General features: G+C 39.1%; 2 protein-coding genes across 6 annotated transcripts in view; one reads left to right on the forward strand and one right to left on the reverse strand.

Annotated features, from left to right (window-relative positions):
- Positions 1-5,549, reverse strand: part of WDR25 (WD repeat domain 25) — a 58,853-nt gene extending 53,304 nt beyond the window's left edge. Inside the window, exons 1-2 of one of the 2 annotated variants that reach the window (XM_083863174.1) lie at positions 5,500-5,549; positions 1,703-2,466 (exon numbers count right to left, since the gene is read on the reverse strand). In XM_083863174.1, coding sequence (XP_083719300.1) covers positions 1,703-2,407 — 705 coding nt within the window. In that variant the 5' untranslated portion in view covers positions 2,408-2,466; positions 5,500-5,549. Of the gene's footprint in view, positions 1-1,702; positions 4,675-5,499 lie in introns of those variants that run through there. The other variant, XM_083863173.1, reaches the window with a different exon arrangement.
- Positions 5,550-5,742: 193 nt separating this feature from the next.
- On the forward strand, positions 5,743-26,168 carry WARS1 (tryptophanyl-tRNA synthetase 1). 4 transcript variants are annotated; one of them, XM_083863586.1, is made up of 12 exons: positions 5,743-5,850; positions 6,566-6,588; positions 9,174-9,388; positions 10,440-10,647; positions 15,705-15,813; positions 16,516-16,635; positions 17,261-17,443; positions 18,089-18,189; positions 19,385-19,497; positions 20,553-20,726; positions 23,783-23,923; positions 25,711-26,168. In XM_083863586.1, the coding sequence occupies exons 3-12, from the start codon at positions 9,275-9,277 to the stop codon at positions 25,867-25,869; spliced, it is 1,422 nt and encodes a 473-aa protein (XP_083719712.1). In that variant the 5' UTR covers positions 5,743-5,850; positions 6,566-6,588; positions 9,174-9,274; the 3' UTR covers positions 25,870-26,168. The 4 variants fall into 4 exon arrangements, with proteins under 4 accessions (XP_083719712.1, XP_083719714.1, XP_083719711.1 ...); XM_083863588.1 differs by having other exon boundaries at positions 5,757-5,850; positions 9,254-9,388; XM_083863585.1 differs by lacking the exon at positions 6,566-6,588 and having other exon boundaries at positions 5,785-5,850; positions 9,254-9,388.
- The last annotated feature ends 1,338 nt before the right edge of the window (positions 26,169-27,506 follow it).

The raw sequence follows: 27,506 nt of genomic DNA on the forward strand, positions 1-27,506 counted from the left end.
AAGGAGAGGGAATTTGGGAGCCCGACACCAAGTGAATCCTCGGTGTCACCACGCCCTCTGCTGCCCAGGACGGCCCGCGTCCATCCATCCATGGATACTGCCGGCTGCCTCTCTACGAGCTGCCTTCCAGATGATAAGCTGTGGTTTCACATACTTCCTAAGAGTTACGTTATTCCTTTATAAATTTTTTTAGACCGGCATGCTCTGAAGTGTTGCCAACACTAATATATTTCGTTTATATTGAATTTTCAAGGTTTGGAGGACCTAAACCAGTCAGATTTCTTTAAAAACTGGCTTTACTGTTAATGACTGTTTCCAAGCAGGCATGGTAACACACTGATTCAGGAAAATAATTTTTCTACATGCTCAGAAAAAAACCCAGATTGGCCTTTATTTCAACTTTTTAATAATTTTCTATTGCAGTAACAACTTAGATTTTAGATTTTTATACCAAATTCAACACATCCATAACTTCACTTAAGTAAACGTCACATAAGTAAAATGAGGCTCAGGAATAGTCAACAAACACTAAGCAGATGATGTGACCATTTAAGACAAAAGGTCAGATTCAGACACCTGGATGTCAGTATTGTACAATCTAAATTTCCATTGCTACTTAACAGAAACACCCATCAGCACTTTTTGCATGTCTTAGCCTCTTCCTTCTAAGTCTGTTCTTCAAGCAACAGCCAAGATGTAACAAATATACTAAAGATGACTTGCAAGAAGAAACAAAGGTACTTTTTTTCTCCATTGAATGTTTAAGAAAAAGAGGTTTAAAAATCCTGGGAAAGAAGATGGAGGAACTATGCTGGCATGCTGGTACAACGGATGTTCTTCTTGTCTCTATTTAGGAAGATTTACTACAGTCCTAAATTTTAGAAACAAGAAAACAATTGTACCTGTCATACAGTCAGTCATACATATAAACACATGCTAGATGCAATAAAGCATCTTCCACCAGAAAGGACACTTTCTGTGCACTCTTCTCAAAGCTATGTTCCTGTGCAAGACCGCTTCAGAAGATTATTATTTGAACCCAGAGGCACAATCAGCCCTATATTTGGCAAAGCATGTACATAAAATACTTTTATTACCCATTTTTAAAAACAAAAGCCTCATTGGACTGACCAAATTACCAAAGAACTGAAGAAAAATTCATTAAAGCTAGGAGAAAATTCACTCTGAGTATTGAGCAATTAACTCTTGAAATTAATTAAAGTGGGAAGACCCCTTAGATCATGACAAGACACTGTTCTCAGATGCAAAATCCATCTGACCTGACCCACCTCCTCCAGCAGATGCCACATAGGCCTGTCAGAAAGGTAAAGTTCTTCAAAATATTGTTCCAGTGTTGGCAGTTAGTTGCCTAATGACACAGGGCAGAATCTATGTGCATACCATAGTGCTCATGATACAGATCATGACAAATGACCTAGCAGAAATCTAACTTTTTAAGGTCTAAAACACTGACATTACTAAAATAAAAATACCAAATTCCAAGTTAATGGACCTAACTGTGGGTATAGTGAAGGATTAGGCTGCAAGTTCATAATAATCTTATAAAGCATCTCCTCAAATTCTGAGTACATTGGAACTGTTAAATACACACAAGCAATGATGTTATTTCCAGAAGAGTATTGTTTAATACAGCATTTTTAAGTCTGATGATTGAGCCACAAAGCATCTTGCTTTACATTACCTTGACTGTTTTGTCCATAGAAGCTGAGAGAAGCATGTGGCTCTGTTCCCGTACAGGACACCACTGGATTTCATTAACGGGGCCGCTGTGTTTAGACATGCAAAATATTAAGCTTTTGGGAACTTCAGTTACTTTATATTTAGATCCCAAATATGGCTTGATTAATTCAGAGACCTTTTTCAAAATCTGCTCTCCTGATACACTTAACTTAACATCACAGTCTGAGCTACCTCTCTGGTCAGATTCCTCTTTTTCAGGCTGATTGGAGTTTTCTTGACGCAGTCGTTTAGGGATATATGGTCTAATTCCCTTTATGGCAGTAGTGCTGTCTTTATGTGTTCTCTTCTGGGAAACGCCACTTCCAGAATTTGTTGAAGAGCTTGAAGCCTGTTCATAGTGTTTGTAAGCCACAGGTAATGCAGCACGGCCAGGGTACAGGCTCTGACAATGGGGAGGTGCCAGATCAGTGTTGTTATTCTGTGCATGAAGCTCAGGGAGACCTTCACAAACCGCGCTCCAGCCAGATCTGCCAGGGCTCCCAGCAGGGTGCAGCTCACATCCAGATTTTGTTCTACCAGGTGCAAAGTGCTGAACACAATTCACAGAAGAACTCAGATGGTTTGTTTGTCTGCCAGAAGCATCAGGGGCTTCAGTCTTTCCAGTTTCTGTCTCAGAGTCTGAATCTTCATAAGCAACCAAACTCATTATGGCTAGACACAGCAGACTCCAGAGATCTCAGTGCTGCAGTCCTCCAAAATTATGATCTAAAATAAAGAATTGATTATTCAGAGCACAATTAATTACAGAGTCTACCATTTTTGTAACTTAGGGATATAAATATGCCTTCCTTAACAAAAAAAAAAAAAAAAAAAAAAAAAGATTCAAAACTCTTATTTCTGTTTATTAATGGAATTTATTCCTCTATTATAACACACTGTACATTCCATTAAACAACACAATTTGCCTCCAAGCCCTTTGCATACATTTTTAATGCATTGCAGAGGTGTATTTGCATACCACAAAACAATGACAATGAAGATGAAAAGGAAAACAACCTTGAAATATAAATACAGCAAATTACTTTGCCTTACTTCCAGCATTACTTCTACACACACACAAAGAAGAAATTAATTAATTATGTAGTGGGTTTGTATGTACATTTATAATACAAATACAACAACTCTTTTGGAGTCAGTCTAACAATATCTATTTCTTAACAGTGCAGATGATTTGAAAGAAGTGTGTAGGGGTTCAACTGGCAGTTAAAATGTAAACACATTTTTGACCCCCTCAACAGCCTTAGAGTATGAGGAAATTTTCCAACTATATCCACAGTCTGTTCCACACAGCCCTTAGTTTTACAGATCAGATAGGCCAGAAGCAACACTGAATTCACTATGTGCATTTACTCACAGAAGAAATGAAAGCATAAGAAATAAGCATGTGGAAAAAGTTTTTTTTCAACGCATCTGGGAGAGAGAAATCTCATCCCAAGACTACATACACAATAACATGCACAATAATTCACTGTCATAATAATCCCACCAAGATTTTTCCAACAATTTACATGGAGTATGTGGAGTATAGAGTTAACTACATTCAAAAACTTCTGCTGTTTATAGGCAAGAAGTACTGGTAAGACTGATCAAATGTGATATTTTACTGCTGCTTTGTTTCCTTGCTAAGCTGTTAGCACTCATTAGGCTGCAGAGATTTAACCCACAACACTTTCAGACAGGCTGCTGAAATTCCTGGTTCAGGTCAACAGAAAAACATCCCTCAAAATCATCTTGATGAGAACATGGAATGTAGCATGAAAGTCAGTATCTTCATAAGCATTTGCAGAACTGATGCCACAAATGTAGGGACACCACAAAGGTAGGTCCTACAAATACTCCTGCAGCTTGTAAAGATTATTCATTTAACTTCAGAATTAAATCTATTTGAATTAAAACAACTGTGTCTCACGTAACCTACATAAGTGTTACATGACTCTATATTCTGTTATCAAATTTCTAAGCACAGATCCAGAAGACAGGTATTTATTGAGATACATACATTCATCATCACAGATCCTTCCCAAGGTAAGTGATCAAGACATTGTAACTGGAACAAGGTGACCAACATTTCAGCACATAAAAGCAACAATATCTCCCTCTAGAGGACATTTTGTCATTATCTGAAGTTTAAGACAGCTATAAGTGACAGCAAAGAGCAAGGAAAATATCTTTTTTTAATAATACCGCTTCATTTATTACAGCAATATTTCATTTAAACAGTATCAAGGAAAAAAAAGTAGTGTTTCATGAAAACTTAACTAACAAATCAATTCAAAAACAGTAAATTGAAATTCTGAGCAGTAAATTGAAACACCTTATCAAATAAATAGGAGCTTTGAAGGGCTTCACTTCAGTAATTGTATCAAGTGGTTACTGTTTGCATTGCAGTGCTAAACACATTTCCCAGCCAAATGCATCATGTCCAAAGAACAAATATAGTAAGAAGCTGACTTCTGGCTAAAAGCTATACTAGGTTACACAAGTGGATTTGGTTCCAAAATTACTTTAGTTTGTTTTAACACAATAAAAAAACCCAAGCTGAGACTCAGAAGTGCAAGAGAGCACCTTGCAAACACAAGGTTAAAAAAGTTTCCCATGAGATACTGGAAAGAAACTGTCCCATTACATTTGGTCAGCATAAATCCACCCGACCACACACATCACCCACACAAAACGTCAGTATTTTTGTAAAAACAAAGCATCACTCTCATTTAAAGACTTCCTCCCATCAGCTTTTGTTGTTAAAGAAACACCACCCAGAGACACTGCCCTAAACTAAAGAAAAATGGGGGGCCAGGGGGGAACCACAATGTACTTGACTGGAAACATCCTGTAACTAGACCTGTGAGTTTATTAACGGTGTGACACGTGCGGGATGGAGCTAAAAAAGAAGTTTATAGAATTTTGGTTTTCCTCGGCTTAACGAGCCTGATTTATCGGAAGGCACTGAAGAGGAGTGTTCAGCCCGAGGGCACAGCGCCCGCGGGCGCAGCAGAGGTGCGGGAAGGAGCGGAGCTCACGGCGGGCCCGGGGCGCTCAGAGCGGAGCCACGGCCGCCCCTCCGGGCGCTGCCCCGCTCCCAAAGCCCCACAGCCCCCGGGGGGCAAGAACAAGCTACTGGAGAAGGTTCAGTGGAAGCCACAAAGATGATGAAGGGACTGGAGCATCTCTCTTATGAGAGACTGAGAGGGACGTGCTTAGTCTGGAGAAAACTGAGGGCATTTCATCAATTCATACAAATGTCTCAAAGGCGGGTGCCCGGAGAATGGTGCCAGGCTCTTTTCGGTGGTGCCCAGCGACAGGACGAAGAGCAATGGCCATAAACTAAACCACAAGAAGTTCCACCTCACCGCGAAGAAGCGCTTCCTTTCAGGGAGGGTGGCAGCGCGCTGGGACACGCTGCTCAGGGAAGGCGCGGGCTCTGGAGACGTTCAGAACCCACCCGGCTGCGTGACTGTGTAACCTGCTCTGGGTGACCCTGCCTGGGCAGAGGGTTGGCCTGGATCACCTCCTGGATAACCTCCAGAGGGCCCTTCCAGCCTTAACGAATCTGCAAACACCGGGCTCTCTCCGGTCCCCCCGGAGCAGCTCCACCCGAGGAAGCGGGTCCCGGGAGGGCCCCAACAACCTTCCCCTCTCCCGCAGAGCTGGTGCCTCTCCCCAGAGCCCCAGGAGCCGAGTCCACCCGTAGTGCCGGGACAAGGGCCGGCACCGTTCCCGTTCCCGTCCCCGCGGTACCTGCGCTCCCGGCAGCGCGCCCGGAACTCACCTGCCGGCCACCACCGCCGCGCCGCGTCTAAAAACACATCGGGTGAAAACAAGGCCCTCCACTCAAACAGTTCCGCATGAAGACATAGCTCCCGCGCTGGGGCCGCGTATTGGGAAGGGCAGGGGTCAGACCGGGGCTCCTTGAGCGGGAAGAAGCTCCTCTTCCGCCGCTGCGAGCGGAATGCAAAGCGCTCCCTTGGGCTGGTGACTGAAGCAGGAGGGAGCGTGAGGCAATGGTTCCGGGGGGTTGTGTTTCCCAGCCGGGAGGCGCGGCGGCCGTGCCGGGCGGGTGATGCAATGGTGGTGACAGAGGAGCGGCGGGTGAGGAGCGGCGGCGCCGGGCCGGGACGGGCCGGGCAAGGGAATGGGAATGGGAATGTGGATGGGCACCGGGATGGGCACCCGCACGGTCACCCCGGCGGGCGGAGACGGGCTGCTTGGGCGGTCACTGCCGCCCCTGTGACCGGTGCGAGGCGCCGGGTGCAGAGGGTCTCCGCCGGGCACGTTTTCTACTTCCCCTTGAGATGCGTCCGTGCGCCTGAGGGATTCTCCTCCATTCCCTGCGGGGCTGCCTGGTTAAGAGTGAGGTGTAAATGCCCTTTTCCCTGTCCAGGTCACTGGAAAACCCATCCCAGCGCAGGAAGGGCAGAGCTGGCGGGTGGCTCTGCGGTGCCCGGCAGGGCGTGGCAGGGAATGCTGCAGGACGCCGGGATTAGGGAACACGGGCGCGTTGGGGAATTTGGTGCACAGGCGTTCCTGCACGGGAGCTTTTTGCTCTTACACAGCTGCCGTATAGCAAAGATTGATGTCGGGCTTTCTTCTGGTGACTTCCTCAGTCTTTGAACGCTCGGGTTATCTGTCATCTCGTTTTGCACTCTTTATTGTAATTTCGTGTGTAAATCGATGCTTGCCATGACTGGGAAGGTAAGTCTGCTGTAAAGTGCAGCGGATGTTGGAGCCTCTCAAGGCCTGACATGATATCTATATGGATGCTACTTACTTTAATTTTACTTTTTTTGTTTTGATTTTTTTACAGGAGGAAAAACAGTTTTCAGGAATGTAAGTGCTTTTAGACTTAGTCTCACATTCTCTCATTTCCTCATGAAAGCTTGGACTGGACTGTTGTATTACTGTTGTCTTAGGAAGTCACAATGTACTTTCATGCAATGTTTGTCTGCTTAACTTAATGGGAAACCTTGTTTTTTTAATTCTCAGGTCTCTAACTTACCAAGTCAGACTGCAGACATTGCAAATAATCATAGGTCTGTGATGGTCAGCCAGCTGGAAAGGGAGGAAGATGCAGTAGTTTTCTGATATCTTTGCCAAGGATTATTTTTGAGCTTTGTCTCAAAGCAATTTAATATTTTGAAATGGACACAGGAGCAGTACCCACCATAAGTTACCTGCATTTCATAGGTAGAAAAAGCACACACATCTTGGCTTTCAAATTTGCACTGGGTCATCCTAGGTCTGGTCCTAAATATCCTGATGGTTCATTCTCCAATTCCCATGCATCATTTTTTCCCTTCAGATCTGTTTGCCTGTGGTATGTCATCTGTCTGGAACTGTTAATTTTTATACTATCCGTAAGAAAGCAAGAAAAAACAATCCTGTTAAACAGTCGAATATCCAGACATTTATTTTTAATGGTTCACAGTTGCATTAATGAATTAAAAAAAGGTGTGTTCCACATTACTTAGCTCCTGGCTTGAATTCCACGAGCAAACAGGGGGAGCGCTGAGGTAAATAGAAATAACCTTTAGGTGTAGCAGTCCATATGTTTTGCATTTTACAGTCACAGTATCCTCATGTCTTGTTGCACCACCTAGATTATTTTTGCTACTTCTCAATGAAGATGCACTTTCATTTGAGATTCTCTTTTCAGCTTAAGTCCATAATATTCCAAACATTTTAAGGAGTCTGGTTTGCTGCTTTCCAGTACATGTGCCAAGTGTCAGGTGTCATTTCAGCCTTTCTGAATGGAGGCAATTCATCAGTAAGACTGTACTGTAAGAAATTAAGTTAAAACAACAAGTCACAATTTGTTCTACACCAAAGAAAATTCTTATTTATGTCTTTATTATTTTGTGAAATTTGATGCCAGGAAATATAAATGACATGTTCCTACAGAAAGGGTGCGTGTAATCTTTATAAACATTTTCTAATATGCATTTATTCTATACTTTCTTTAACACTTAAAATATTCTCTGCCCATGAAGAAGAGGAAGGCAATATCCAAATTAAAAAAAATTATTTAATTTGTAGAAATGCATCAAAAATTGTTTGCTCTGCTTCAAATTACTTTTTAATCACACTGTTGAACTGCGAAAAGTCAAGTTTAAAGGGATCAAATTAGCTTTAAAACTAAAGTATTAATATCTAAGTATGATCTAAGTATTAATAGTATTAATAGTATTAATATCTAAGTGATCTAAGTATGTTAATCCAAGAGTTAATAGAGTAAACAAATTACATTAACAGGTGGATGTGTCCACTTCCCAGTTTTCTAAGGGTAATCAACTGCAACTGAAATATGGGAATATTGCAGCTGACTGGCAGCCAGCCTTAATGATAGGTATGTTTTGGTAACCACCTGGTTACCAAATCGACCTTCAAAGTGTGCTGGGCAGGTGAAGGCTTTTTACACCAGCAGTAGTTTAAATGAGCACTATGTAAATATAACCAAGGTTATGATTAGAGTGATTATTTTGTACAAGGAAGGCTTGGAGATATTGCAGAACAGCTAATGCAGCTATTATATGCTTCTGGAGGTTTTGTTTGGATTTTTTGTTTGTTTTAATTCTGGGAAATGGGAGCCCAAGGAATGTGTATCTTTGCCAGCACTCAGTCAGTCTGTGCTCCATGCACAGCAGTGGGTCTGTAATTTGTTAGGAGGTCTCTCCAGAGAGATCAGACCTTTGCAAGTCAGTAGTTTTTTACATGGCCACAGAGCTTCCTGCTTGGTGGACATGGACACTTAGGCACACTGCTGTGGTCTTAGTCTCAGCCATGTCCTCATTTCAAACCATCTCCTGTTATTTTTCCATAGTTCTGAGCAACCCAGGCAAATTCACAGCCTGTTGCTGACCCAAGGATTCTTCGGAAAGCAGCATTTCTCACCAGTCATCAATGTGTTTTGTAACCTCTGGAGGAAAGCCATAAAGAAGATGGCTGAGCTTTGCTCTTGTGTGTTTTTCTTTGGGCTGAAGTACTCTATTACATGTATTGAGATAAAATTCCACATCGTAGTTTTGAAAGTCTCATCATCCAGAATTTAACAGGGTGTCAGTGCAGGAACATAAATCAGGAATCAGCCTCTACCAGTTGTTCTGAGATGCTCTGAATTGGTATATACATGAATTTAATTATTTTTCTTTTGCCAGGAATTTGACTTTGAAATGGTGTTCTAGTGTTAAATACATAGACAGGCAGCATGAACAGTGATGTCTAAATTTACCTGGTACTCTTGTCAGTCTCTGTCCATTTTTGGGTGAAACTGAAGCTCACTGTGTAATGTCTCCACCTTTATCATTTTGATATGAATAGAATGTGATATGGATCAGTGTAGTTTTTATTTTCTTATTCTGTTCACCTAATATTGAAGACTTACACTAAAGAGTAAAACGTACTAATTTTCCCTGCAGTTCTCTTTGTTGCTGCTATTTTGAATCTCCAAGCCAAAGAGCTGGAAGAGGATAACTTGAGTTGAGTTGTACCTAAACAGATCTTTGTGCAGTCTGGCGAAATGGCCGACAGCCCCGACTGTGATTTGAAGTCTCTGAGTCCACTTCAGCTGTTTGAAAGAGTGACTGAACAAGGAGAGAAAGTCAGAGCACTGAAAGCAGGAAAAGCACCAAAGGTATTTGCATGTCATATTTTGAACCCCTTCTTTTTCAGTTTAGGTACGTCTTTGAGTGCTGAAGAGTTTTATTGTTTTAAGGTCTATTTTGCATTGTGATGAGAAAAACTCTTGTTGAAAAGTATTTATGTCCTGGAGTATAGTGGTCATTGGCAAGGCTGAAGTTTTTACTCTTGAAGTAAGAATAGAGTCCCAGAAGTCTGCTTCATTCAGTTGCCATACCGTGTGACAGGATCCAAGGCATTTATTTATCAAGTAAATTTATGTCACTTGCATTCTTTCGTGGTTTTAGATGGTTCATGAAAATCTTCTTCTGCAGGAATTATTGTAGACATTATCAAATAGGTCTTCCTGTAACTGTACTGAGAGTCTCTTCCTAATCTCTCTTAAATAATTCAGTAATTTGCCATTTATTTCAGATTCCCTATTGTGTCATCACTATTCTGGCAAGGAGAGCTCAGTTTTAATGTGAGCTCTCTTAATGTATTGCCTGTGGGAGTAAGCCTTGAAAACTGAGAGTCATATAAAGTGTTGTTCTATTTATTGCTAGCATGAGGTTTTACAATAGCTTTACATTAGAGAGGTCATAACCATAACTTCTTGTTCTAGTTTGTCTTCAAGTCTGTCAATGAATTGTAATGAATAAATTATTTTAAGGTGAGCCACTAAAAGCATTGTAAAGTAAATTAGATAATAATTTATATTTTATTTACATACCTTAGAAATTTATGGTAAAAATGCTAAGCCTTTTATACCTCTGAAAAGCAAGCAAACATTTTTTTCATAGGCAGAAATTGAAAAGCAAGACCTAGGTGCTTTAAATATCTTGGCAATGGTGATTATTTATATTCTAATGATAAAGTATTTGCTTTTCTTCTACATTTGACAGTGATGCTGAAAACATTTTAACAGGACAGAGTTTAGAGTTTATTAATGATGCAGTTCAGATCAAAGCATGGGTGTGGGATTTTGAAAGGTTGGGACATTAATGTAATTGTCTATTTTAAGTATGTTAAGGCAAACAGTTGTTTGGGTTTTTTCCTTTATTCAGGATGAAATTGATGCAGCAGTGAGGATGCTCTTATCATTAAAACTGTCATATAAAACAGCAACAGGACAAGACTATCAGGCAGGCTTGCCTCCAAAAGATCTTGTATTAATAAACAATGGTACAACTAAAGAAGAGGATGAGGATTTAGTGGATCCCTGGAATGTGCAGACATCGAATGCTAAAGGCGTGGATTATGACAAGCTCATAGGTATAACTCTTCCTTCACTGCTACTAAGGAATTTGTGTAAAGTGATCCTAATGACCACAGAAACAGCAAGGCATCATAACAAAACCAGATCAAAACATCATAGGTAACATTTAATTTATGTCTCATCTTAGCATTTCCATGTCTAAAGAATTTGCTGTAAGAGATGAAAATGTCCCAGGTGGAGATTTCCTATGAAAGACTTAAATACTTTGCAAAGAACTGTTAAATTCAAAATCCAAGTTTTAATGTGGTTTTTTTTTTTTGGTGTAAGGATTGTTATTAGAAATTACAGTGATGAAGACACTGTGACTGAGTATCTCCATCTTCACTGGCTGGAATGCAGAAGAGCATTTTGGCCAGGCTGAAGGATTCTTCCTACCCTCTTCTCACATCTCTTATAGATTAGAGAGGGCAGGAATGATCCAAAACTAATGCAGAAATCTGTGAAGTCTAATGGAAGGCACACTTACAGGCAGCCAGTTGCTGGCTGGAATGAAGAAATTGCAACTCATTCAAAAATATGCAGTATAATGGAAAATATATGGAAAATGCAGTATAATGTTTCAGATGGCGTTGTTAGAAAACTTGGAAAGTTTTGTAGTTTAAGAAACAGAGGTCTAGGTAATTTCCTTATTAGTTTTACAGTTTGCTATTTTAATAACTTGTTTGAGTCTAGCATAGGAACGAGTGAGAGACCTATTCATTAATTTCTCCATTTTTTCCTTTTTTTTTCATTATTGTCAATCTTCAAGTCATGTTTAGTGCCTCAGTTGTACATTGCTGAGGCCTGCTCAATAGTTTTTTCTCACAATAGAGCAAACACCCTTACATGGCAGTAATCATATTTGCTTTTGGAATGGTTGCTTGTGTCAGCATTATTTTAACTCTTTGTGATGTTACTGAGGGATTGTGTCAAATGTATGCACATGTTGGCTGAGTCTGCAGAAAGTAACAGGAGAAAGAAAAAGTTGGAAAGGGAAAAGTGTGCAAAGGAAAATATAGATCAATGTGAGAGAAGGAAAAAATACATTTATTAGAATCTCGAAGTGGAGAAGATGACTCATAATTTTCTGACTTGCATAGGAGTTACAAAGAAGTGATTTGGGGTTTTTTCTTGGAAAAAAGGGATTCTGACCATTTTAGAAAAGGAAAAATTGCACAATTGTGTTGGCACAATCTCAGAATCTTCCTAGAAACAACTTACTATAAGTTCATGCCCTTTTTTTCCAGTAACTGTGTACATAAGACTTTTCATCTTCCATAGCGTGAGTTAACCTAAAGGGTTCTTACTTCTTTACACTACTCTCAGATTGATGGATTTGATAAATGAGTCATTCTGCTTGTTCTAAGTGTTGTGTTGGAAATTTTTCAGAGAAGAATTCTAGCCTAGCCACTTCAGGATGTGAAGCAATCGCTGGTTGTTATTGATAAGCTTCCTTCTTTTCCTTCCCTTTTTAAAAATAACAATAAAAGGTATTGTCCAAGAACTTATTACATTGGATAGCTCTTACCCTAAGGGAATTTTTTGTGCCACCTGTAATCTGCTACTAGTGGTAACTGAGAAAGTTGCCACTGTGCTTATGTTTAATCAAACATAGAAGAAATTAAATCAGTGTTTGAATTGACAGAGGTCTTCTTCTCAAATGGTTGTCCCAGATGTGCACTTAAGTGTGTGGTAGCACAACAAAACAGCCTGAAGATATTCTGGGAAGAGGGGTTCTGTCAGCTAAGTACTAGACATGAACATCCCTAGAAATTTGTTTGAGCATGAGCAAAGAGCAGAGGAATGAGTGAGAAAGAGCTTTTTATGCTAACTGTGCTGATAATTCAGTAAGCTGAAAAATTGCAGGTGATACCAAATGGTTGAAGTTGGTTGGGCAGTTTTGCAGATCATTTAGTCAGCCCCTCTCCCCAAAGCAGAGTCAACTAGAGCAGGTTGCTCAGGACCTTGTCCAGTAGGGTTTTTTAATCTCCAAGGATGGAGATCCCATGGCCTCACTGGCAACATGTTCCAGTATTTGACCACGTGCACAGTATGAAGGGGTTTTGTATGTTTAAATGGAATTTCCTCTTTTTTCTAAGTTGTACCATTTGCCCCTTGTCCTTTCACTGGATACCCCTGAGAAAAGTCTGGTGTTGTTTTTTTATTTCCTCCCCTCTTATCACATATTTATACACATTGATAAGATCCCTTCTAACCCTTCTCTTTCCCAAGCTCAGCAATCCCTGCTCTCTCAAACTTTTCTTGTAAGAGGTGCTGTGAGTCCTTCATCTTCCTGGCCCTTTGCTGGATTAATTTTATTATATCCATGTCCTTCTTATGTTGGATCCCAGAATTAGTGCTCCAGATGTGTCTCCTCAGTGCTTAATACAGGGAAAGGATCACTCCCCTGACCTTCTGGCAGCACTGTTCCTGATGCAGCCCACAAGGCCTCAGACCATCCAACCCACAGAAATGCATTACAAGCTATATTGAATTCCTTGTCTGTCAGGACCTTGGGACCCTGAGGTGCTTCTGCTTTCCAGCCTTTGGCCCCCTGCTGTACCCATGTGCAGAGTTATTCCTCCCCAAATTCAGGGCTTTGCATTCCCTTCGGAATTTCATGAGATTCTCATCAGCCCATTTCTCCAGCCTACTGAGCTCCTTCTCGATAGCACCAGAGCCATCTGTTCTATCAAGCTCCCCTCCTAGGAGTATTTCACCTGCACACTTGCTGAGACTGGGCTCTGGCCTCCAGCTGGACTTTGTGCTTGCTGCTCACAACCTTTTGAGCTCGGCAGTTGACCTAGTTTTCAGTTCTGGTGCCTTGAGAGGCTGACCTGGAACAGATGCTAGACAGAGTTAAGAGAATAAATAGGTATTTATTAAAAGGCCTTAAAAGGATACAGGTTGGGCAGTACAAGAGGCTGGCCAGGACTGTGCCCAAGATGGTTGGGAGATGGATGGCTGGTAACAAGTTTTCACACTTTTATAAGTTTTGGTCCATTTACATATTGGGGTTAATTTTCTAATTACAGCTTCAGGTTATGGAGTCCCATCCTCCTTGTTTGCTCTCTTCAATTCACTGTTGTTTATGCTTTTTGGGCTCAAGGCTGCAACTGTTGTCCTTGGTTCTCAAGCTGGAAAAGGATTGTTTTGTCTACCTACCCTGTGAAGAGAACTTACTAGCACTTCCTATGAAGTTCAGGGTTACACACTAAGGCAGCACAGAATGTGAAAAATGCAAAAGCTAAAACTTAAGGTGTCCTTTCCCCTTGCTGTCCATTTGCCTAGTCCAGGTTTCATCAGTTCTTTGAGAATGAGCTGGAAGGCAGTGTCAGAAGCCTCACTAAAGCTGAGGTGAACAATATTCACTGTTCTCACCTCAGCTGTAGTCATAGCATCATAGGACTATTAAGTTGGTCTGACAATAATTTTCCATTCATAAATCTTTGCTGACTGCTACCAGTCACCTTCATATCTTTAATGTTTGGGAATAATTTCCAGGATTATTTGCTTCAGCACACGCCCAGAGATTGAGGTGAGGTGGACTGGCCTGTCCACCTCAATTCCACAATTCCTTCTTCTAGCCCTTCTTCAAGGTAGGATTGGTATTTGCTTTCTTCCAGCCTCCAGGTGCCTCTCCCAGTTGTCATGACTGTTCAGAGATCAAGGAGACTGGCCTGGTCACCAGAGTTACTGTATAACAAATATTAGGGTATACATTTCTCCGTGTAGCTACAACAGGGCAATGGCAAAGAGGAAAAGTACACAATGAATTTTCAGCAAATGCAAATAAGCTTTTGAAAATGGCAATTCTCAGGACTTTTGCACAGTGAATTAAAAGTTGTATTTTGGTAAAAGCTAGAACACCAGACACTAGGAATTTTTTAAAAGCTTGTTTAGGAGCAGAGCTTTGTCAGAAGCTGTTTAGAAAGCAGATTCTTTGCGAGCAGAGAGCCTAAGATGTTCTGAACATTCAAATAGGAGGAAATAGGTAGGGAAAAATAATCCATTTTTTAACAGAAAAGGTGATCATGGGTAAAGGGAGTTGTGCAGCCTCTGAATGTATAATAAAGATATTTAGCCATTTCCAGTAAAGTGTTTTATACCCAAAGAGCTTTTCTAATCACTTTCTCTTGACAGTCCACAAATATTTCTAGGGCAGCTAGTCCCAGTTAATCCAGGGAATTTTCATGTTTTCTGTTTCTGTCAGATTAGCCTCTTACCAGTTGCTGTTGTGCTGAATCATTTTCATGCTCATTTGATCTCTTCTTAGCATTCATTCAGATTATAATTTGCCATTTTGTGATGCATTTTGCATTTTATTAGTGCAATGTCGAATAGTTCTAATATTTAATAGAGCAGAATAATAGCAAGTGCAATTTTTACAGAGATTTTTCAAACAAGTTTAAATCACAGAGCATTGGCCTGATTATTAAGATCCCAGAATTAGGAATAGGGAAAATACTTCTATTTTACTCTATCACAACCTTTCCTAAACCACCAAGTCATGAGTCTTACTGGTTGCCATGAAGAGCATGATGCATTTCCTTTTCAAGCCTCTTGAGGGGAGCAGTGTCTGTAATCATATACATATTAAAGAAGAATAATGTTTGCAGAAGAGTATTTGGGCTTGGTGATGTTATTTGAGTGAAAGCAAAAGAAGATATTGTCTGGCAGCAGAAAATTTAGACATCAAGAGAGAAATATACAGAGCCTCACAGGCATTTTTACTGTATGGCTCATGCCAAGTTGGTGATCTGAATGGATTTCTTTAGCATGTTTTTTTTGCTTGAAATATCAATGCTTCTGCTGTAAGGAGACTGCAATTATAGTAATTTGTGGATGGAAAAATACTGCATGTTGTGAGTGAGCTGAGCCTCCTAGCATAGAGTTAATACTGGAGGTGACTGCTGAGGCTTCAGGCAAAATCAGGAAAATTGACTTTGACTTCTTGACTTGAAGATGTCTTTTTTGATCTAGCCTGCATTGGTATGTTCTTGGTATTCCAAGATCTGATTGTAGCTGTGCTGTGCTTATTTTGATTATTTTTTTTAACATTTTATGATTATAGTTCGGTTTGGCAGCAGTAAAATTGACACAGATCTGATTAATCGAATAGAAAGAGCTATTGGGCAAAAACCTCACCACTTTCTACGCAGAGGAATCTTTTTTTCCCACAGGTGAGTTTTTCTTTTATTAAAATTCAAAGGGTCCTGTTGGGCAGACTTCCTGTGAGAATTATTGGGAGAAGCCTGTAGCCAGCAAAAACCATATGCTTTTATACCAAGGCAAACCAACTGTGCCATTTGAAATTAGCAACTGTTGCAGATTTTCCCTGGCACCACCTGAAACTGTTGTCTGTGTGGGTTTCTGGTATGTCCTCAATAATCCCAAACAGGAAATGTACTCAGAGTGCAGGCTCATTCTCACTGTTTGTGGTACAGAAAAGGCTCAGGGGATGGTCTTAAGCATGAGCCTGCCAGTGGCCTTCACTGTTTAATTGTAATTAAAGCACACAGGGGCTTTTGGACTGTGGCAGCACCAGCTTTCACAGAAGGGCCTGGGCATGACTGAGGGCGTGACTTCCACCAGAGGTCAGCTAAGCTGCTTGGTTGAACCTGTTTGAGAAGTGGTCCCTGGCTGTTTTATTAGGCCCTAGAGATTATTATCCAATTAAGTAATTTTAAAAGTTGCACAATTTCAACATTAAATTATCACATTTGATTTCATTTTTCTTGGAGACTTTTCCCCCATACTATAATTTATTCATAAATACCTGTGGCTTTAAAAACACTCAGATTTTGAATAAAGGCTTTTTATAGCAGATATTTCTTACTGAAGAGTGAGAAATATCCACTTGTTTTCTCTTTTTTTTTTTCTAGAGATATGGACCAAGTACTTGATGCTTATGAAAATAAGAAGCCCTTTTACCTTTATACAGGCAGAGGGCCATCATCTCAGGCAATGCACGTTGGTCATCTCATCCCATTTATGTTCACAAAGTAAGTTGTGTTACTGTTTCTACCAGTTGTATTAATCAAAGCATTTTTTTCAAAAGAAACATTGAACATGGCTTGTGAAACTGCCAAAATGATACATTGCAAGGAGTTCTGATTACATAAAGTGAATATTAATGAACTTAATTCAGTCTTAACCTTTTCACTGAAATGATCACAATCTCTGCATCACCATAAAGCACCATAAAGCCCTCTTCCGTACTCTCTTAGCCATGTGGCACTCCTCAGAATTTCTGTTGTTCCTAAAAACCAGTTCCCTACAAGACCCAGTAACATTACTCTGCAGTAACATTACTCTGCTGCCTGCAGCAGCAGGACACAGAGTCATTGGGCTCAGAAAGGTAAAACCTTTTTGAATTCTGGTTCCTTTGCAACTGGTGACCTCTGTCATGTGTACTGGAAACAGTAAGTGTGAGCCTTTTTTCCAGGTAAGTTGTCATTATCATCTGTATAAAACATCTGTTCACATAAATATAACTGCATATGCCAATCAAGGGAAGAGCAGACCTCTCCATTTACTTTTGTTTAAATTTATAAAAAATATTTTAGCTGCATGATCTACATCTTCATTTTAACTTAATTTGGGTTAAAACATATCTGCTTCTATTAGGTGGCTGCAAGAAGTATTTGATGTTCCCTTGGTAATACAGTTAACTGATGATGAGAAATACCTTTGGAAGGACATGACAATTGAGAAGGCACATGAATATGCAAGAGAAAATGCAAAAGACATCATTGCATGTGGTTTTGACGTCAATAAAACCTTTATATTTTCGGATTTAGAATATTTAGGGTAAGTATAAATTTCTCTAGAGCATTGTAGTGAAAAAGTGTCTGCGTTTTCTCTCTAGCTTTGACTACCAGCAATGTTTTAATAAGTGTGTCTAAATTTGAAAGCTTCCAGACAAGTTTTATAACACTTGAAATAGAAACATTTTTTCTGCTAACGTTTTATATATATTATTGTCATTATCCTGTGTAACATATGAACAAATACTTGGGTGTGCAATCTGTAAATTATGAAAAATATATTAAACCAGCTAAAGTGTAAAAATACCTAATCCACCAAGAAACTTCTGGATTGATTTGCTTAAGATGGTATCAGAATCTCTCAGATGTGTTTACACTTTATTGCCTTTTAACAGAAGGCATTGCAGCAACTTGTTGTGGTCAATTATTTTAATAATACAGCATTGAGTGAAGTTTAAAGAAGAATGGGGGAAAGGGAAGAATAAATTAAACTCTCAAGGCATAAAATTCCTGTTTGTAAATGATTCTCCAACTATCATCTCAACTGGTCATAAAAAATCTGAAACTGTGAGATTTAATCCTGCAGGTTTTTTGATGTTCTCAGCTTTTGCAGTCAGAGTTTGTGCATACACTCTCTTCTTCTTCTCATTCTATTTCTCCATTTCTTTTTTTTTTTTTTTTCTCACAGTACAAGTGCTGGATTCTACAAGAACATTGTCAAAGTTCAGAAGCATGTCACATTTAACCAAGTGAAAGGCATCTTTGGCTTTACAGACAGTGATTGCATTGGTAGGAAATCATACAGTGCTTGCTTTCACTTTCAATTGAGCTATTTTAAGTAGTAGTTTAAAGAGATTAGTGTCTGCCACTCATGAAACAGAGAGGAAAAACAGGAGGATTATGTTTCTAGGCAGATTCTGATGTTATTGTTGTTCCTTCAGAATAGAACACACAATGAAATTTCTAAGATAACATCTAACTTTTTGACTTTGCATTTTGTACTTTGCCCTAACTAATGTTGAAGGGTCCAAAACAGAAAACGACTTTTGTTTTCTTTTTTATTCTTTTGTTACAGTGATTGGAGCTACAATCTTACCTTCTAGAACTTTCTATGCCAAATTTGTAAAGAAACTTGTCAGAAAAAATTGCATTAATACACATGGGCATTTACATATATGAAAAGTTTGAGTGCTGAATAGCATAACTATCAAGGTTCTGGGTAACTCAGATCTCCCATTTGCTTCACTGCAATTGCAGGTTTCTGTCACCTGAACAAGAAAAAGGATTCTGTGTAAAAATTACATTAAATCCTGGATGTTTCTGAGCATTATCATCATTCTTCATCCAGTAATTAGGCCAGTGACAGCTTTCAGCCTTCACTGTAACCAAGGAACAGATTTCCACTTGTTTTAGCAGTGCTCTGATAAAAGATATTGTGATTATGATTTCATCACATGTGTGTAAAAGTTCACTACTTGCAGTTTGTTCTGATAGGAGTTTGATCAGTTCCAGGTTGGCCACACTGTGATGAAGCCCTGTATGAAAAAGAAAACTGGGCACATCTGAGATGCTTCATGAGTACAGAGTGCATATAGCAGTGATTGAAGATCTTAGAGGGAAGCTTATTCCCTCTAGCTATTCCTCACAAAGTGAAAAAAAGGAAAAGCTTAGTCAGTTCTGTTTCTGGAAGGGGTAGATAGTTCATCGATCAAGAGAGTGTGCAGTGATGAACTTCTGCTGAAGTCAATGTAGTCACAACTTCCCTTTTGTCATTAGTTTCTACACAGTTGAAGGTTTGTCAACATTGCAGAAGGTAAAGATGAAAAAGCCTCCTCAGATAAGGCAGCAATGCTTGATAAAGATAGAGCCTAGTCTTCAACTAAGCATTTGGATGATTCACTTGTGCATTTTACATATTGCAAAAAATTCTATGTATCACTACTTCTGTTGATTGCTTAGTATTTCCAAACTAACTGGTTTTTAGGTAAGATCAGCTTTCCTGCTATCCAAGCTGCTCCATCCTTCAGTTCATCATTTCCACAGATATTCAATGGCAAGGAGAATATTCAGTGTCTTATCCCATGTGCTATTGACCAGGTAAGAAATTCATATTGCTTTTTAGTTTTCATGGATTTGGTTTTGTATTGTACCATTCAAGCTACATGGTGGTATCTTGAGGCATCTGTAAAACATTCCTGCAGGCACCTTTCTGAGGTAGAAACTGAAAGACCTAAAAGATAAAAACACAAAGGCTTAACCCAAAATCATGTATTCATCCAGTCTTTGATATCTTGATCTCAATTCCATTCACACTGAGCTGACATCGAGGAAAGCAAAGACAGTAATATCTATGCAAAAGCACACTGACCTGAGGGTAGGAAGAAACTTTTGGCCATCTCCATGGTAACTTGGACAAGATGGAATGAGCTCAACTTGCAGTACAAGAGATTTCTGTTGAACCATGGGGAAAAACCCTCTCTCAGTAAGAATAAAGAAGCATTGAAATAGTTTGCCAGAAAGGCTGCAGAACCTTAACGTTTCAAATTTATAGAGAGAGCTGGAAGAACATCAGATACAAGTGAGAGTAATAGGGTCTTTACTTCAAATAAGTAGTGTTTCTAGGAATCACATCCTGCACTGTTTGAGTCTTTAGCTATTTTAGTAACAGCTACAGACACTGGAAGATAATGTAATCATATTCATCAGCCACAATATTATGAAGTAATATTTCACTTTGGTTTAAGTCAGATCATCAGTACAGTGCTGCCAGCTTGATTGCTGATTTAGTCCAAATTCTCTGCTGGTTGTTAGAATGCTTTGGGAGAAAGCTTTCCTTTTAGGCTGCATCTATCTCCAGGCATATTAAGCACAATTTTAGTAACTATTTGAATTCATGTAAAATTTTGTAAATATGCATGTTACTTATGGGAATCAGAGTGTACAGCACTATGGAGAAAAAAAAGGGGGCTTTTGTTTATTGGTGTTCTGAATAAAGTGAATTAAAAGTAGGTTCTGGAATATTTAGTGGTTTGGGTTTTTTCGGTTTTTCTTTTTTGACATCACTTCTTACGGGCATGAATGCATCAGCATCAATCAGCTTTCAAATCACGTTTTTCACTTTTATTCTGTGCTTTTATTGATGGTTGTTTTAGGATCCATACTTTAGAATGACCCGCGATGTAGCACCAAGAATTGGGCAGCCTAAACCAGCCTTACTCCACTCAGTCTTCTTCCCAGCCCTACAAGGAGCACAGACCAAAATGAGTGCTAGTGACCCAAACTCCTCCATCTTCCTCACTGATACAGCCAAACAAATCAAGACAAAGGTAAGAACCTGCAAAACCTGGCAGAACAAACCTTTACAACAAAAAGGAGTGATGGTCATGGTGGTCAGGAAAGACCCTTAAGATCATAGAGATCAACCATAAACCTATCCCTGTCAAGTCCATCCGTAAACCATATCTATAGGTGTCATGTAAGTAGAAATAATCTCCAGCTTCATCAGGAAGTGCTGCAGAGGTTGGCCCACAGCTGCTGCCTGACACTCCTTTGATATCCCCCTCAGCTGTCTGACACTGCCTTCAGAGATTCTTCTGGTTACAATGACAACTTTTAATGTTTCCCTTCAACCCATAGGAATTGGTTTGTCCATATATTTCATGGCAAAGCATCTTCAGGCATTGACTGAGTTATGCATATTTAGCTAGACAATCAAAATGATCTTTTGCATTACCAGCTAGTCTGACAGTACAAATACTAGCTGAGATAAGAGTACAAAACATGTTTGTTTTTCTGATATCTGCAGAGCACTGGTGTAAGAATAAGAGCTGTGGAGGCTCATGCTCTTAAAATAAATATTGTGTTGTCATAGTTTTGAAATTTGACAGGCTATGATGTAAACCTAATATACAGCTCTTGACTGCTTCTCTTTTTTGGGAGCACCAAACACTGCACAGGTCAGACCTTTCCTGCTGCTTGAGAATCTATAGCTGCCAATTTACAAAGAAATCTGCTCACTCCAATTTACAAATAAACAGTATGCTGAATTTCAACTCAGAAGGGGTATTTTCTTCTGAGTATGTTCCCAGTTTGTTTCTAACTTCAAAGGAATATGTTTCTTATCTGGTGTCAGATGATTTAGTTTGGCAAAAGTTCACCTGTGTTGTGTATTTAAAGAAAATGAAAATCAGTCATTGGGAAGGAATTTATAGGCATGAAACCAGACATTAAATAACTATCAAAACAAGAAGAAAAAATATTTATGTTGTTTCTTTTGGGCAAGCTTGGATTAATTCTCTTATGCTGAGACTTTTCTACAGCCACCTCATAACCCCTCATTCTCTTTTGTAGGAACTGATTGAGCAGTACTGTTTTGAAGAATTGGAATTCTTCATGTGTTTGGATTATAATAATTCTCTGCTGTCTTTAAACTACTTGAAAAAAAAAATTCTAGCTACTTGGACAATATGAAAGGCATAAAGAAAAATCCTGAATATGACATAAAGTGTTGAGTAATGGAGGACAAGCTGAGATTTATTTCAGCTTCTGAAGCCCATCAGAAATAAGTCTTTATGGAAATAGAGCTTGAGTGAAAGATCAAATGCAGTTATAGCAAATAAATAAAATATATTAGGAAAGGTGACTTCTGGTCATGAATGAAGGTTAAAAAGAGAATGCTACACTGGACAAAAAAATTACTGCTTACAGCATTTTTCAGATTTTTGGTACATTGCTAATTAATGAGGTTCAAAACTTACAGGTAATGGAAAATAAAAAATCATATATATTGTATAGTATATATTGGGAATGGCTAAGAGAATTCTGGGTAATCCAGTGAGATGAGTGGCAGCATTTTAATAAACTATTCTTTTTGTACCTGTCAGGAAATTACAACTCAATTACTTGTTTGTTTTCCTATAAAGTGTTATTTAGATTTTATGTATATAGACATACTGAGGGATTCATTAAAATGCAGGGGGGAAAAATCAGTGCATCACTATGGATAAGTCACTGAAACCCTCAGTCAATGAGTAGATGCCAGAATATGTAAAAAATAAATTTGAGATTAAGAAGGGAAACATCTTACGTTTCAAAAAAAATACACTTTCACCTGGGATATTGTATTTAATCCCTCTCTGTTTAGGAAGAACACAAACTGTAAAGATGAAGGGCATTGAAAAAACTTCATACAGGCTTTCAAAATCTGTTAAGGAGGAAGGTCAGTGCAGAAGAGTATGTAAAAACTTCATTTTACAGATGCTGAGACAGCTATTCAGGCTGCCCTACAGTATAAGAATAGATGTAATGTGGCAGATGGCAGTTCATTTCCTTAAAATACCCATCAGTGCATGATTTCTGATTCTAGTTCGTTGACACAAGACTTCATCTGTAACTTGGTGGTTGGAGAGATTCAAAAAAGCTCTAGACTGTCTATACAGATAGTAGGAATGTTCATAACTTGTAAATATATAACTCTCCTAGATACCAGAACTAAAAAAAGATCTGCTTCATATGCAAATGTGTCTCTTGGCAGGTTGATTATGGTATCTCAAAAGATACAAGAGCTAAATGAAAGCTCAGCATATGGTTAAGAAATATTTTTTCCCTTCACTTAGCAATTTATTTTCTTTAAATTTTTAGGAAGATTAGGATCCTCAAAGAGTTCTACATATGTATAGCTGTTCAAAATAGGCCAGTGGCTTCTGAATTTATTGGGAATGGGATTACCAATTACATCTGTTCAATAGTGCTGTTCATCTGCCTATAGGAAACTATGCTTAAAAAGAGAGAGGCTGTCAGCAAATACTCCATTTTTAGACTGAACAATTTGGCATTGGTCTGATTTTAAGCATTCTAGATAGACTTCTGTAATCTTAAATTTTGCTTTCTCTTTGTTTTCCTTTTCCCCAAAAACAGATTAGGTAATCTCTAGGATTTCTGCAGGATTCTCCATGCCTTCTTCATCTCTTTCAAAATTAATTTCTTAATAAAGAAATTGATAAAGTAAATACTTGATAAAGTAAATATCTTAAATTTTGTTACGTGAAGTACATTTTCTGCAAGCACAAATTCAATCCAACAGCTTCAGCAAAAAGGACTTAAAATTTTTTGACTGAGTCTTGGGTAGATTATTTTTAATTTTCACTTAATTTTTGTTCTAATTATGCAATCTAATTATGAGGAGCATGTGTATACCCATTTTTCCCTGCTGCGTACTAATGACCTCCTTTTCTCAGTCCTGGGGCTCTGCTTTAACTTGTCCCGCTCATTCTTCAGCTAATCCTTAGTAAAGAATTTGGAGGATCACAACACATCTCTGTTTGCAGTGAAGTAATCCCACTTGTCGTGGGAATTACAGCCTGAGCTGGTGGTGTTGTTTCAGATTAACAAGCACGCCTTCTCCGGGGGCAGGGACACCATTGAGGAGCACAGGAAGTACGGAGGCAACTGTGATGTTGATGTGTCCATCATGTACCTGACTTTCTTCCTGGAAGATGATGACAGGCTCGAGCAGCTGAAGCAGGTGAGTAACCAAGCTGCAGACAGGGTCATTCCTTCCCTGCCCTGAGGACAAACCTGTGCCTCAGCCCTCAGCTGGAGCTGTAGATCAATCCTCCTGTGAACCTTCCCCAGGAGGGTAATTTTGGTGTTATTCTCATGCTCTCCATGCATTCTCATGCAAGTTTCAGTATTGTATCTCATTTTTTGTTTCTTTGCAGTGTTCTTTCTCACAGGCCAATCTGTCTCTTCTTTAAAACAAAAAATCCCTAGTGTTTTCACAGAAATCTCCAGCACTCTGTAGGACAATATCTTCCCTGCCTTTCAAATCAGGTCCCTTTGAGATTAGTGTTGTTTTAATTGTAAAATACACTGCTTGTTCCTTACTGTAAAGTGCCTAAACATTCTACCAAACTACAAAAGCTCATGTCTAAAGCTTGCTGGTTTTTGGTTTTTTCTTATCATCACAAGAAATTTAATAGCTCTGAGGAATTGATTCATTGATCCCAGGTGAAAACAGCTTCATATATATTGCATTTTCTTTAAGCCTGTCTGGCAGACTTCTGTCCCTAGGGCTGGTAGCAAGCCATTTCCCTTTCTTTCATCACCAATACCAGGTGGTGTGTGTTCTCTGCTGTGTGTTCTCTGGAAAGCAGGAGCTGCAGTAGATAACACCCATCTCACATTGGTTTATCAGCTTTCTCCTGCTGGGAACAGCTGCAAGAAAATCAAGAGCTGCAGATTGTTCTCCAGCCCTCTATTCCTTCCCACACAAGAGCAGGGTTGGATAGCTACTCTTTCTGTACTGTTGTAAATTCCTTATGGAAACCTGAAGCACATTTGACTTAAAGAAATTTTTTTCATTAATCCCTGACCACTGCAAGAGTGTCAGCCTAAGTCTACTGCAGAGCACAAAGCCTGGCCCACAGCTTGCAGCTCGCTGCAGTGGTGCCTCAGAACCTGATGTGAAAACATGAACTCGCCCACTGTGGCAGCATGAGTGCAGCTGCTTCACTTGTAGCACCAGAGGACACTTCCAGAGAAAGCAACCTTGGTGTTTTTGTACCAAACTAACAAGCCCCAAACTACACCACTGAAATTGCATTTCCATTTGTTCTTGTTAATGTATTTTTCTCTTGCTGAGTCAACGTCAGCAGCATTTACACCTTGAACAGGTGTTAAAAATGGCTTGATGATGATGGGAGGTAAGATTATCATGTTTATTGTCATTTCAAATATAGCTGAACTGTTCCAGCCATGGTTGCTAAATATGGCTGAACCAATAAACTGTTGGTCTGTGCTGCTAAGCTAAAGCATTTCAGCATTGAGCAATGGAATGGATTAGCAACTGTGAATATGACTACAGTGTGAACATAGAGTGTGTTTGCTATAAAAAGGATATTTTAATCATATCTACTCCCTTACTCAAATGCAATGAGAGAAAAATATGAAGATTTGTACTTGTTATTGAAAAAAAAAAATAAATAAAAGGCTTAGGGTGATTGTTTATTTGAACTGGGATTCTGGGGAGGAAGATTGCAGTTTCCTGCAAGTAATTACAGGATTTCCTAGTTAAACTTGTGAATATAGTTTATTCAGTCCTTATAATAACTTGTCTCATACGACCTTTGCCAGCTGCCTTAGCCTTTTAACAGGCAACATGCAACTCTGCGAGTTGCATTTTCAGAGTGATACCAAATTTTCTAAGGTGTGTACTTTTCAGTCATCCAAATGATTTATTTTAAAGAAATACTGATCCCTGAGTCTTTCTGTGAATGGCACCATGTTCAGCAACCAACACTCTCTTGACAGGCCTACACCAGTGGGGAGTTGCTCACGGGGGAGCTGAAGAAGGTCCTTATTGAAACAATGCAGCCCTTGGTAGCAGCTCATCAAGAAAGAAGGAAGCAGGTCACAGATGAAATTGTGAAGCAGTTCATGACTCCAAGGAAGCTGGCTTTTGAATTTTGAAGGAATGTGTATGTAACTTAGCACTTGATAATCCACAACCAAGTAATCGTTGTCTTCTGTTGTATGTCATCACTCCCTAGTTATGTACAGCCTGTAATCGGTGCTTTATAAATAATGAGTAAATTATCATGAACAGCAGAGTACAGAAAAAGTTTAAAATAGGACTTGTATCTATTTAAAATCAGAATATGCAAGACAGAATTGATCGGTCTTGCAGAAAAGCATGTATGTCAGCCCAACATTGTATTTTAATGTATTTCATGTTGAAAATATAAATAAAATTTCCATTTGATGATAAAGGCTAACTTGGAAATTGTTTTAAATATGTTGGTAAGAGGTCATATCTCAAAGTAATAAACAGTAGCTCCATTTTTTTTTTGTACTATGTACCTTGGTTTACTAGACTGTTTGTTTTCTTGGGCTACTGAGAACACGCTGCACACAAAAAAGTAGTGAATGTTACGAAGTGGAATCAGTGCAGGAGGAGAGGACATCTGTGAGCTGAACACTGGAGAAAGAATATCAGGCTTGTCTTGCTATTGCCTTCCTCTTTGACATTGGGCAAGTTGCAGAAACCTCACTGTGCTTTTTGTCTGCAGCTTTTTACCTGATCTGAGTGCCTCTTGGAAGGAGGTCATCAAAAAGTTGCCAGGTCTTTGATATTCTCAGGTGAAAGATAGTATAGAAATGCAAATACTGGTTTCTAGTTATAAGTAACAAGTGTTAAATCATGCTGTGAAAATTGAAGTCACACTGGACACACGGATACTTCTAGTACTGTCTGTTCTCTTTCACTGCACCAGGAGGTTTAAACTAGGGATATTTATTCTATGATGTATTCCAGTGAGAAAATATACTTTGTTAAAATACCTCATGTAATATTAAATTCGCTCCTTTGTTCAAAAGAATGTCAATGTCTTTGTTATGATTTATGGGAGAAGAATCCAGATTATTAGCTATTGGTATTGATCTGAGCAGTGCTGAGTGCAAACTGTTAGATCTGTCTTGTACGGAATAGGAAATTGCTAGCCCAGATATAGTCTTAGCCAAGGTGGTTTTATTTGATGTAGATAACACAGGTGGATTAACCTGGTTATGTTTGTTCAAGGAACCAAGGAAAAGGCAGAAGTGCAAGGCAGACCTAGGCCTATTGCATGAGTTTCAAACTTGTGCTGGAAATAGCAGGATTTAGCTTTTGTCTTTTTCTTTACAGTTTATGTGGGCTGACATTTCTAATCTAATGCCATTGTCTTCAGTATATTAGTGAAAATGTTTCCCAGAGACTGTCTCCATAACCCCCAGGCAAAACATCTCAGTGCCAGCAAGGGCTTAACAATGAGTAGAAAAAGTAGGTTTTTTTCTAGAAGTAGTGGAGCAATTCTTAGGGGAAAAAAGCAGCTTCTTAAATCCAGTAATAAATAAACTAAGTCTTAATTACTTTAGACTTTAATGATGACCTTCCTGTTCTTGCAGTCTACTCTTTGTCATCTTTAAGCCATACATAAAAGATAAGCCTTAAATTTACTTTAAAAGTGCTTTTACAAACTTATAATGCAAATATATTGTTTAAAATATATGCAGATTTGTTCTGCTAGATTTATTTCATTAGCTGAGAATTAATTTTGTTATTCAGCAAA

Source organism: Zosterops lateralis (genome assembly GCF_965231275.1).
Source record: "Zosterops lateralis genome assembly, chromosome: 6".
NCBI lineage: Eukaryota > Metazoa > Chordata > Aves > Passeriformes > Zosteropidae > Zosterops > Zosterops lateralis.